Genomic DNA, 13,413 nt, shown 5'->3' on the forward strand with positions numbered 1-13,413 from the left:
CTATTCGGTTCTGTGAACCCCCGCGAGTTTATCTGCATTCACAGCAATCACGTGAAAAAGATATGGTGACTTTAAACAAACAATTCAAAAACATCGTATTTTCAATAAATTTAAAAGATCTAGCCTTTTTTGGCCACTGTCACTTTCTGATCAAAAATGTATGACGTTTCTTCAAGAACAGTGCTCGTAAAATCATCAACTGGCGAGAATGTGGGTCCCAGCACTTACGTAATTTGCGAACCTCATTGCCGAAAACGTACGTAAAAATCACCAAATAATAATTATCAACCCTTTCTCCCACCACGCAGAAAACTACGCCCCTTTCCTATCCACGAAAATAAAAACCCCATCTTTCATCACCAAGCTTAACACGAATGCAATTTACGACGTTAGGGATTACCGAACAAGAATCAAAGTAATTCACCCCTGAAATAGTCTCTCAGATTTGAAAAAATATATTTAGGGCGGCTCTTCGATCAGAAATCGCGCCCCAAGATTTGTGTACAAAGCCGACGAGACACCTGCCCCTACAAAATACAACCCCAAGCCCATACAGTGCGGTAAAAAGAAGCTCACACTTGACCCGACTAAACCAAAGGTGTACTTGTGTGCCGTGCCTTATTCTTCCACAGTGACGGCACCGACAATTCCAAGTAAAGTGGACGAGAATGGGTATGAGCTTGATAATGAAGGGAGGATTATTAAGGTGCCTCCGGATGAAAAAGTTCCAATTGACTTGGAGATAAAGGTGTTTGAATTTTGTTTGATTGGTTTTGGGGTTTTAAAGGGTTCTGTAGAGTCAGTTTGGGGTTGGTAAAGGCTGGAGGTGGGCTTGTAGGACTTCGGAAAGGTTCGATGATAAAAAGTACAGGACAGTTGGGCCGGGACCTGCTGCTTATGCGGTGGAGGTTCCTAAGTGTGCCAAAGCTGAAGAAGACGAAAAGTATAGAGAGATGGCGCGGTTGTTCACTTTCATACCCAGATACGTCGAAGCGCAAGAAATGAAAGCTCAAAGAGAGGTATAACTTATATAAGTCATCGGCATACGTACAGAAAACAATAAAGAACATTATTTAAAGTTTATTTTATTCACAACCTTAAACAAATACCTACCTATTCCTATTCATTATGGACGCATAAAAAAATTCCAAAGTATTTTAATCCAAAAAATAAAATGGTCCAACGTAAAAATAGCCTCCGTAAAACTGTCCAACTATCTAGGAACTAGAAACATGTTTAGGTGTTGGCAAATAATTTACTTAGAAAAAAATTATAGTTCATTTATGCTTGCGGACGAAAAATAGTGGTACAGTGTGTTACTAAAAACACTTTATTTACAAAATTAAAACATAAAAAAATAGTACTTTACTTAGATATTTTGTTACTTTGCTGGTATTGAAAAAAACAACAAAAATAATAATAATAATAATAACGATTATACAAAATGAAAACAAAAACAGTAAAAAATATATTGTTGAAGTAATAAAAATGTTCACTTAATTTGGTTTTTAAATATGTTCAAATTTCATTATAATGATTACAATAATGAAGAAAAAAAATAATAACCACAAACAAATAAACATGGTGTTTCAAACTAAACATCTCTAATAGGTAGAAATTGTTGGATAATTATTAGTTTCTGGACAGGGTAAATAAAAGAGGGCATTATATCTAGAAGATATCTTTGCATACTTAATTATGAACAACAATCAACTAAACTATTTAAATTTTATATAACAAAGTACAAAGAGACAACTTCTTCTCTCAAAACAGATCAAAGACTTTGGGGGAAAATTAAAAAATATTAAAAATTTCTTTTGTTTCCTTTCTAAAGATTCGACAAAGATTTGAAAACTTCCAATCATTCGATATATTTGAGTTTTTAAGGCGAAATTAAAAGAAATAGTTGATGGCAACTTAAATACACGTGCACGTCCTTTGCAAAAAAAAATTGCCAGAACCAGCAGCTTTTTGATTGTAATTTTTTAATTCTGTAAAGTTTTTAATATGTATGAAAGAACTGTAAGTAAGTGTCAATAAACTGCTTCTTGCTTCGATCTCAACCCGCCTTCGATTTTCTTTGAAACTTTGTAGCACTTTTAATTGATTCAAATTGGTAAATATTGGTTTTCGTTTCATTCTAACGAGAATCCACACAGCGTCTATTTGTCTGACATAGTTTTAGGCAGCAGCTTCACAAATAACGCCTTAATTAAGTTACTGCTTTTTAAACGAACTTGTGCATCTCTCAAGACAAAAAAGAAATCAATTCCCGGCAATTTATGTTAGTTGTGTTTGGAGCGCTCTTTTATGCATCAAGCACTCTGGTAAATCATTAGGAAACTGGTTGGCCTAGTGTTTGATAAATCTCGAGCCCTGATTACGGATTCCCAGAAATGGGTATCGAGACGTTGTCTGTGGTAGGTAGGTAGACAGCTTTTTGTGCCGATGCGATGAGTGACGGTCGAAAATTTATCAAGTAAACGGCTCAGATACATCATAATTTATCCTAATTAGAGTGGATCGCGAGCAATTCGCATTACTCAACATTACCATTTCACAGTCAAATTAAGGCAACGAAAATATCCTTCGCGCCCACATGCCGGGATTAGTAACACCGCTCGCTCTTCCTTTCAACTCATTAAATTAATTATCTCTCTGGAGTGGTGACACGAGTGTTGCTTTTTCCCAGAAAATGCCCGGTCCTGGATCCTACGACCTGGACACTTCAAAGAAAGAGTGTGAAAGCATCAAACCTAGACCCTTCATCAGTGCCACCACAAGATTCTCCTACAAAATTTCAGACACCCCAGCCCCCACCCAGTACACAGTGTGCGACTGCAGCACGAAACAGAGGCAATTCTCCACGAAATGTGCCCCTTTCGGCGTCGAATCCCCGAGGTTCAAGCGGAAAAAGCTCGCTTGCACACCTGGTAATCTTTTCCAAAATAGCAATTTATTTTATTCAATTAAATTTAGAAATTCCAATACAGTGATTTAAAAAATTTAAAAAGTTAAACAATTATTTTGCTTCAACTCAGGACCGGCCTGTTACGACATCAAGGGCCCCCTCCAGCAAAAAATCGAGAGCAAGAAAAACCGTTTCGCACTTTGTGACCCTCCTTTCAATGTTACTGCCCCCCGAAAAATTAATTTTGCCCCACGTGATGCGGCATTTACTCCTTCTGCGGCTGATTATCCCCAGGATAAAGATGAGGAGGAGTGTGATGATACGATGGAGATTTATTCGTCTGTGTTTAAAAATTGTGTTGAAAGATTTCCTTGTCTGAAGGATGGGAAGGTGAGGTTTAATTGTTCTTTACAAACATGACGTTCTTATTAATTTTAACATCAATCTCTTTAAGTCGTTAAGGACAGACAACGATACGTCTTAATCACGTTGTTATTAGGTGGAAATCCTTGTCACAGGAACGTTACGCCCAAGAACAGGAAATTTGACTTGAGCTTGATAAATTGGGAGTGGGTACAGTCTTGTGGCGTTTTTAACAGGCGCTGGGAATTAATTTTTCCTAATTAGGCGCCAAAATCCACAAAAACATTTAAAGATTTTGCTCGTAATAATTTTTGTTGCTGGGAGCAAGTGCTCTATAATTTACAAGCTATTAAAATCGGAAATATTTTATGGGATGGCTTGACCTGATAATAGGCCACCCATGTCGAATGTGGAAAAGCTGATCCTGGAAATAAGCCGGCTATAAATCCCCGATTATGGGATATTACCATAGAAGACAGAAAATTTAATACTCGGTGCTGTTCGTTTATTTAAATTAACTCTCCATCATTCGAAAGTTGATTAGCGATCGTTGACAGTCGTCTGACTTGACGTCTTCCGGCACTGTTTAAACAAAATGTTGGCTGCATCTGGTCGGACTTATCTCAAAATTAATAAATAGGGACAGTTGTGTGCACACGGTCAGCATATAGATGCATATGACAGGTCATCAAGCCCTGTTAATTTTAATAAACAGACAAGCGACTCTGCTTACGCACACTTCATGTCGGTCATAAAATGTAAATATGTGTGTATAAAAGCCTGTCAACGCTGCCACCCGATGCAAAATCTATGGTCATTTCTTTCGAGTCGTCCAACTTCATTTGAAACTTTTAATGGGTTAAATGTTTGAGTTGGAAAGTGAGTTAAATTCGTTTGTTTACAAGAGAACAATGTACGAAACCGCTATTAGAGAATGACGATCGAAGGATTCGCCATGAACATGAATCAGAAGAACCCTCGCTTGTCTAGAACGAGTGGTTACAGCAAACGTCATGCTAACACTCCCGATCAAAACGCCGCCTCGCCGAACAATCAGCGCCTAGACAATATATTTCAATTAACGCGGCTCTCTGTGCTTACACTAACAGCGACACTGTCACTTAGCTACTTGTTTGTTATTTACACCCCCGCGGGTAACGCCGTTCCACCCCCAGGAGGAAAGCGCCGCTTTTAGAGCGGGGACTCTATCTAAGTTGCCAAAAGCAAATCACTTTTTTTCGATTGGAACGCATACCTACAGGGACATCTGCACATAGTCCCTATTTTCAAAACATCAAAGCTTTGATGTAATTTAAGTTACGATTTAAATAATAATTATTTAATTATTTATTTGTACCTTTGCAATGCTAATTTGTGAACAAAAAATATGAGACAAGTCTTGTAGCAGATTTTTAATAATGAAAACGGACTTTCATCTAAAGTTTTTTTGATACTATTTGTCAAAAAAATACAAAGTTATCAAAATATTAATGGTCCATATTAGTAATTTGGTTAAAACGGGAATAATTTTTATTGGCGGTTGCTTTTTGCTACAATATTGCTAAAAGTTCCGTTTTCAATAATTTGAAAAAATAGGAAACAATAAATAGAAATCATGGGTCTGGACGAAGAAAGGTTTATAATCATGAGCAAGATGAATTCTCACAGGTATTTAACTTCTAGTTACGCGAGTCATGATTTGGAATTCTTCTGGCATTTTATTGATTTTTCCAAACTGACAATGTAGATTTTAATTAGTTTTATGAACGTCCTACTTTTCAAAGATTCTTAGTTTTTATGTAATAAATTTAAAAAAGTGTGTTTTTGTCGAAAAAATCAAATTATTTTCAAAACTAAGCAGAATCGACCATTTTATTCGCATCTAAGGCGAAAGCCCGTCCTGTGAGAAAGACCAGCCCTATAACCAGTTTGGTGTCTCATTTGTCTCAAGAATGAGTAATTGACCAATAAAAATATACAAATCACCTCCTACTTGTTTATCTGGTGCACAAAAAATTTCAAGACGATTGAAGCGTTTGTCATTGGATATGGGAGGGATAATGCACTCCCAACTGAAAAGCAAACCAATCACAAGGCGTTCACAACTGAGCAAAAAACTGTTGTTTGATTATTTTAAAATGCCGGCCAAACCATCTGGAATTTCGATGTTTTCTAAGAAAATTTCCAGTTTGAGTTCAAAAATCGAGGATAAATTGTGGTTTGATTTATTTTTGATAAAAATTGATTCCCGCAATTAATTCATGTTCAAACTCAAACATTTCGCAAGTTTTTCAGCAAAAACTCAATTGTTTCACAAGATTCCTTTACAAAACTTAAAAATTGACCAAATTAATTTTAAAATGAGTTATGTTTTTCTTTGAACAATTTAATGATCTTTAAAAATAAAAAAAAACAAAAATTGGGTGTTCTATTTTACATTTTTTAAGTTAATAAACGAGACAAGTTCCCGGTGTTTTAAATTAATTTCGCCCACCCCGGGCAGGAGTCCATAGGTCCGGCTGAATACAACATCAGCGAGAGTTTCAGCAAAAGCCGAAGCCGGAAGTGCCACAGCGTGGCGGAGGTGCCGTTCAACTCTTCCGGTCCACGCAGCGTCACTCCGGCGGTGAAAACCGGAGTCCCCTGTATACAACCAACGTCCCTATTCCAGTCTCCCTTTCCGCAAATGTAATTTTTCAGGTCCTTCAAGTTACAAGAACGAGCGAGGTCTTGACTATAGAGGTTGTCGTTTCGGCATGTCGCCTCGCTTCAAATGTGTGGAAGAAACTCCGGGTCCGGGTCTGTACAACGTAAGTCGTCTTGAGCTTTTCGGATCGATAAGTGTTGGTTAGATATTTATGCCGAATACTTTGCCGATTCCGGAACTGTGAGTCATCCTTATATTTCAAATGTCACAGCCACTCCGGCATATATCAGTGCGCGTCGAATACACGGACAAATCGAGCGCCGAACCGGAATCCCCGGAGTGGATCGCGCGCCACGCACACTATCAATTACGGTAGGGACACGAAACGTTTCAGGTTAATTCTCTTCATTATGGCTTGCGCTCGAATGCAATCATTGAAATGTTAATAAGAAACGTTCGGGTGATGGCTTTAATGATGTTACGTTGCCATCTGGTATTTATGTTCGTAAGTGAAGCCAATCCGAGCAAATGTGCAAGTTAAATTAAAAATCACATTTTTTGTGTTGTTTGGGATGCAATACATTTGATGGCGACATGCAGCATACAAGTCGAGCATGTTCGTAATTTGGTCGTGTTCGATAGTTAACAAGTTAGCGCCATTTCATCAATAAAGTCATATCAATTAAAGCGATGGTGGTACAACGGCCACAAACATTACCATTGACGTTTCGTCCTTCCTCCATCTAGTCTAGGACTAACGCACGTCATTTGCATTGAAACCAAGCCACCGCAACATCCCTGTTGACTGTGTAAATAACATCTGTTTACTCGGAATACTATACATGATTTCGCTTTATGCCAGCCCTGGCTGTCGGAGATATCACAATTAATTTGGTAAACAGTTTGGCGGCTGGAACAATCCCACGATGGAATTTCAAAAAAATTGCAGTTTACACGACTTGACTAGGTGCCTAAGTTGTAGAGCAATGCGGTTTGTCAGATTGAATTCTACGGCTCATTTTACATATTATATCAATTTTTCACAAAAATTAAAAATTTAAAATTTTTTGCCTAAATTTAGGGTAGCCATTTGTCATAGTGGAAAATTTTATCCAACAAAAAAATTCATAACTCAAAAACTAAAGATCGTAGAGCAATGCGGTTTGTTCCATTGAATTCAGCGGCTCATTTTCTGTATTATACGAACTTTTCATGAAATTTAAAAATTTAATTTTTTTTGCTAAAATATCCTGAGTAATAACACTTACCTTCAAGAAAATGAAAAAATTAAATTTCTTTAAAATTCGTTCTATCATACTTTTTCGTATTTATAAATGCCTTTGCAACTCTCTAGAGTTGTTAAAAGTCCAAAAAAAGTCCATATGTTCGATTTTTTGATGTTTGATTTTTTCAATTTTCGTCGCAATTTTTGTCGATTTTGGGTACCCGGAACATTTGTTGAGCAATAGCTCCGGAACTATCAGAGATAACTTCATGAAGTTTACTATCGTTGGAAAGCTCTTTGAATTATCTATTTTTTTCAAAAAAAATTATTGTTCTCCGACTAATAGTTTTTGAGCAAATTGCAGATAAATGCAAAAATTGGTAAAATTTTAAAAAATTCGTAACTAAAAAACTATTGGGAATTTGGCAATTTTTTCGATGCCAATCGAATCCCCGGATCATTTAGCATAGGTATGGATCAAAACAATCCCACTTTTTTAAATAGTTTAGTCGTAATTGGGAAAATAAAAAAAATTAAAAAAAAGTTAACACCCCCCCCCCCCTACAAAATGGTCAATTTTAAAAGTGTCTCAGAATCAAATAAAGCTGATTCTATCTTATAGATTTTAATGTTCTCTTTCCGATCTGAAAAAGCGTTTTCTCCTAGCTCTTTTAGTTTGGCCGTAATCGGCGTTTGAAAATTGAAAAATTTTTTGCGAGATATCGCCTTGAGTCCTATGCCATTTTGTAGAGTTTTTTATTCCGGTTATCCTCCATTTTTCCGTTTCTCGATATCTTTAATAGTTTCGCCGTAATTGGCGATCGAAAATTGAAAAAAAGTGAAAATGGAAACCTTTTTTAGCGTTTTTCTCGGAAACTGTAAGACTTAGAGCAACGAACAAAAAACCATCTGATAGCGCTTAATTTTCTCTATTTTTTCGATTAAACCCGGAGCCGCTCCGGGGAACGGTTCCGGCTACAGAGGCGATCAAAGTTTTTCACTAAAAAAATTCATAAAAAAAAAACTAAAAGTCGTAGAGCATTGCGGTTTGTTCGATTGAATTCTACGGCTCATTTTACATATTATATCGATTTTTCACAAGAATTAAAAATTTAAAATTTTTTGCCTAAATTTAGGGTAGCCATTTGTCATAGTGGAAAATTTTATCCAACAAAAAAATTCATAACTCAAAAACTAAAAGTCGTAGAGCAATGCGGTTTGTTCCATTGAATTCAGCGGTTCATTTTTTGTATTATACGAACTTTTCATAAGATTTAAAAATTTTATTTTTTTTTGCTTACCTCCAAGAAAATGGAAAAATTATTTTTTTTAAAATTCGTTTTATCATACTTTTTCGTATTTATATATGCCTTTACAACTCTATAGAGTTGTTAAAAGTCCATAAAAAGTCCATATGTTCAATTTTATGATGTTTGATTTTTTCAATTTTCGTCGCAATTTTTGTCGATTTTGGGTACCCGGAACATTTGTTGAGCAATAGCTCCGGAACTATCAGAGATAACCCCATGAAGTGTATTATCGTTGGAAAGCTATTTAAATTATCTATTTTTTTCAAAAAAAATTATTGTTCTCCGACTAATAGTTTTTGAGCAAATTGCAGATAAATGCAAAAATTAGTGAAATTTTGAAAAATTCATAACTAAAAAACTATTGGGAATTTGGCAGTTTTCTCGATGCCAATTGATTCCCCGGATCATTTTGCATAGGTGAGGATTAAAACAGTTCCACTAAAAAGCAAAAATATTTAAAATTTAAAAAAAAATAACTAAAAAACCACATTTGTTTTTATTTTAAAGCAGATATATTTTGAACAATTTAATTTTCTCACTATTTCTGTCTGTTTTGTTTTCCGCATCTATTGTTTACGCTCACCTTAATCCTCTATACCGCCCTCGGCTTGAAATAAATTAATTTCATAAATCTCCCGTTGAAAGGAAAATTGTACGGGATGAAATATACCGGTTTCATGAGTGTCTGGATCGATCTAACCCAATATGAGACTTTATTGAATACGGTAAGTAGTGGATAAATTGCCGTAATATATTCCGGTTTGCCACTTTTCCGGGTTAGTAGAGAATCAGGGCGGAATAATAAACGCCTAATAAGTGCGACGCCAAGGTGTGGGGCGTTTCAGTGCAAATTGAGAAAAATCGCTGCGATTTTTGCCTGTCCCAGGACCGACAACTGCGGTAACTGCTATCGGCATTCGCATTTGTCAAAAGACGCCTCTATGAGCTATCGACGCCGACGCCGCCGTCGAAATTTCAAACGATTATATGCATCACAACGATTGCACGGCTCTTTTACCGGAATCTGCTAATGACAAGTCATAAATCTGACTTGAGATTTCTTCCACTGGAAAAATTCATAGGGAGGCAACCACACACAGAGTCGCTCTCATTGTTGATCGCCTAAGTTCAATTTTTGATCGACTGCGGGCAGTAAAAAGTATACGTTCATGTAAAATAGCCCAAACCGCGGCGCAATTTCGCCGAGAAGCGCCTTCTGATTATTTATTTAATGGTTTAATTCAGCCTATGGCTGGCCGTCTCGGATCCTCCTCGGCTCATCAAGATTTCACGAGAAGGATCGTCGTCGGTGCGATGGAGGAAAAGTGCAGGGAAAGACATTATCCCACTGCTTACCTTTTCGAGTAGAAAAAGCTGTTACAGACGCGAATTTTAAAGATGCGTGACACGGTTTTCGTGTTTTCGAGCTTTGAAATATTACTTGAGGTTGCTTTTAAAACGCTGCTCGACCAAAATAATTTCCGCCGATAACGGATCCGCACTTCCGCGAAGCAAACATGTGCATAAGGTGCGAGGGTGGAAAAAATTTTCGATAACGCTAATGATGAATAGAGACGGCTTAGAGCCGAGGAGGCAACAAATCGAATCACGAGCCAAAGGGAGTCTCATTTTAATCTTTTTAGTTTAGGACCAGCTCTTTGTTTGCAAATTTATTGGATAAAAAAGAGACGAAATATTGGATTTTTTACCATAGTCATAAGTCACACGAAAACAGCAAGCCATAAATTTGCAATTTTTCACTATTCGACGACACTAAGAGCTTTTAAAGAAATACAGTCTGGCGGCGTTTTTTTTAATTAATTGTAACATGAAATTGTGACTTTATGGTTCAAAAAATCTTTACAGTAGCGTCGACTAAAGACGTCTGGCAAATTGGAGTAAGTTTGTAGTGTTGGCGCGTGCAATTGCATTTAAACGCCGCCATGATCGTGCTAGATTTGATTGCGGCCGGTAAATCGGAAATGCAATTGATTTTATCGGCCGGAAGTGCACTTTATGGTCGCTCAAGTGGTGCTATTAAACTTTAGCACTCCTGCCATATTGGTTATTTTGAAGGCAGTTTTCGATCGATGTTTTTTCAAGTTATAACAATAGTTTACAAACACATAACAACTTATTCCATAAATACTACCTTTAATCAAATCATGTGGATTTAAGTGTACCTATTTTTAAATAATTTTTGATAAGTAGGACATTGGTTCGCCAAAAATAACTTTTTTCTCCTCTTTATTATCATGCGTAATTATTATAAAGTTAATGCTGAATTAAAGTATAATATCACAAAATATGTATCACATAAACTTTTTTTGTAATAGCTTTTTTAAATCATTGATTTTACTTTAAACTATATATAACTGTAAATGAAAAGACTGCGACAATTTTAAAACACATATTATAATTCAATCCAAAACACTATAAATCATTAAGATAAATCTAATTAGCTGCATATTATTGGATTTTTTTTTAATTTTATCTTTTCTCATTTTCTTAACTAGCTGACGATGTTCTATTTCCCGTTGTTTGGTTTCATACTTTCATCTATCTGTAATATTTCTTGATGAAATCTTTCTTCATGTTCTTCATCAATACCACCCCAAGATTTAAATGAAAGTCAAATTTTTTTTAAAAACATGGTTTGAAAAATATTTGACGTTTTACTCCGTTTAAAATCCATATCTTTAAAAATAAACCTCATTTTTTTAAATCAATTGTCAATTTCAGATAGAGATGCAAACGTTGAAACAATTTGACAATTGATTTTAATTCCAAATGAACTTTAATTAAATTTTCTTTTAAAGAGTTGTAACAGATAAATCAAGTGGTAAGCAGAAAGTAAAAAGTGTTATAGCTTCTCTTATTAGACAAAAAGATTTCCAACATTTTTTTTCTTAAATATAGATAATTTTCAGTATAACTTACTGTTTTCACAATTATAATTATAATTTTTTCCTATCGATTATTATTTTTACCTAACATTTACAATTTTTTACCTTGTATTTACTACTTTTTCCTAGCAATTATAAGTATTTTTACTTTTTTAGACAATTTCTTGGTTAAAAACAAGAAAACCCTTTGAAAGGTGACTGAAAACGGCTTATTCTAGCCGGAAACAACAATTTTTCCCGTTTTTAAGCAAGAAATCGCTCGAAATAAGCCGTTTTCAACTAAACTAGAGCAGAAACCGTTGTTTCCGGCTAAAATAAGCCAAATAAACGTTATGTATGTTTTATTTTATTTATTTTTATTTTTCGTACGAAATCAATCGTTTTCATCCAAACTGGTGCATACATCGTTTGTTTCCCACCAGAATAAGTCGTCTTCAGTCTTTTTTAAAGCGTTTTTTCGTTTTTAAGAAAGAAGTTGTCCAAAAAAAAATCGGTTTTTTTTACTTTTACTTTACTTGTAATTTTATGATTTATTGTTTATGTGTACGTATTTGAGATTAATAAATTATTCTTTATCGTTTAGAAGAACAAACGCTTTATTTATTAAGCTGATTTCTCGAACGCTAATTTATTTCGTTAGCCGGCAAACAAGTTTAGCCGAAAGGTCATACTTTGCTCGTTGCTTTAAATTTGCTAACTGACGTTGCTTTTAATGCCAGTTATGAGAGAGCGGGATCCCATGCATAAGAGATGGAGCCGTAACCAAGAACACGAGTCGGCTTCTAATTTAATTATACAAATGCCGTTTGAGGGAGGAATTGGGCCGTTGAAGTCGAAGTAGTAAGTAGCGAACAAGATGACACACGCGGTCGCACGTGGTTCTGTCTTGGTCTCATTTAGAGGCCGTTTCTCCCGCTAACTAAGTACTAAAGTCAACACAGACTTCCAAACACTAATACCACTGCTGCCGCACCACCAACTCCACAACTCCTGTTCCTCACTTCCCTTATTATTACTACTACGAATTTATACATTCGTGTTTAATTGCACACGAGTCTGGAACGCTTAAAAAAGTCTCTCAATTGAAGATAAATCCCCGGCCTTGCGATTACACTACAAGAAAGTTCTTGGCGCGACCGGTCAAACAAGTTTTCCTCGATATTTCGCTCAGGGGAAAGTGGGAATTGGCTGAACGACTGTGATGCCACCCCTTGGCGATTTGTTACGGCCGATAAACACAGTTCGGACTGTTTTTAGCGATGGTCTTGCCAGTGGATTTTTCTTAAAGACAGTTCCGGAAAGGCCAAAGTCGTGGGGTTCCAGGGGTTTGTGATGGGTGTATTTATAGTGGAGGAATGAATGGTTAGTGACTTTGCAACGATATCGTAAAATCTGCGCCCTATCCATGACTCATGGTTATTATTGCGCGTTTTACAGTTTTGTTGATCACCCCTTTCGAAAGAAACAATTCGATGACGGCGCAATTAGAGAACATTGCCCGGGGATTGATCCGTCTCACCCCTCGATAAATTCAAGTTTTGTCGATAAGTAGTCAAATTGGACGTGTTTCAGATACACCCTCGTTTGGAGAAATCCACCTACAGGGCTTACGACACCCATAACCTGAAGCTGAAGGAGAACGTGCTCCGGAAGAAGCTCAAGACCGCGCCGTGGGACACCCGGAAGCACTGGTGCTCAGTGCTGAAAAAGCAGCGACTCCTGAATTGGTTCAACGTGGAGCTGGACTTCGAGGAACGCATGATTTTGCTCATTCAGAAATTATTCGACAAGCCAATTTAGCAAAATTGTATCTGTCAACACGAAGTAACGTGACATTGCCAAGCGTTTTTTTCCCAACTTTCAATCTGAAAATGCGTCGCGACCGTGCAGCTGACAGCTTTACATTTCTATGCGAGCTTAGGGCCGAGCTTTGCCCGGAAATAAACGTCTCGAAGAAGTTGGCACCTTTTATCGCACCACTTGATTCGCTTATCGAGTTTTGGGAGTTAAAAAAATGGGGGGTTGTAAAACCGCGACTAGTTATTCATTCC

The 13,413-nt window shown here is 36.5% G+C and overlaps 1 protein-coding gene across 1 annotated transcript; it reads left to right on the top strand.

Annotated features, from left to right (window-relative positions):
• Positions 1-18: 18 nt before the first annotated feature.
• LOC103313284 (sperm-tail PG-rich repeat-containing protein 2) lies at positions 19-13,199 on the top strand. Its single transcript, XM_008196213.3, has 9 exons — positions 19-256; positions 309-415; positions 464-748; positions 798-1,019; positions 2,693-2,933; positions 3,042-3,301; positions 5,778-5,919; positions 5,975-6,084; positions 12,935-13,199. The coding sequence occupies exons 1-9, from the start codon at positions 157-159 to the stop codon at positions 13,160-13,162; spliced, it is 1,695 nt and encodes a 564-aa protein (XP_008194435.1). The 5' UTR covers positions 19-156; the 3' UTR covers positions 13,163-13,199.
• The last annotated feature ends 214 nt before the right edge of the window (positions 13,200-13,413 follow it).

The sequence above is a fragment of the Tribolium castaneum genome, chromosome 5 (genome assembly GCF_031307605.1).
Source record: "Tribolium castaneum strain GA2 chromosome 5, icTriCast1.1, whole genome shotgun sequence".
Taxonomy (NCBI): Eukaryota; Metazoa; Arthropoda; class Insecta; order Coleoptera; family Tenebrionidae; genus Tribolium; species Tribolium castaneum.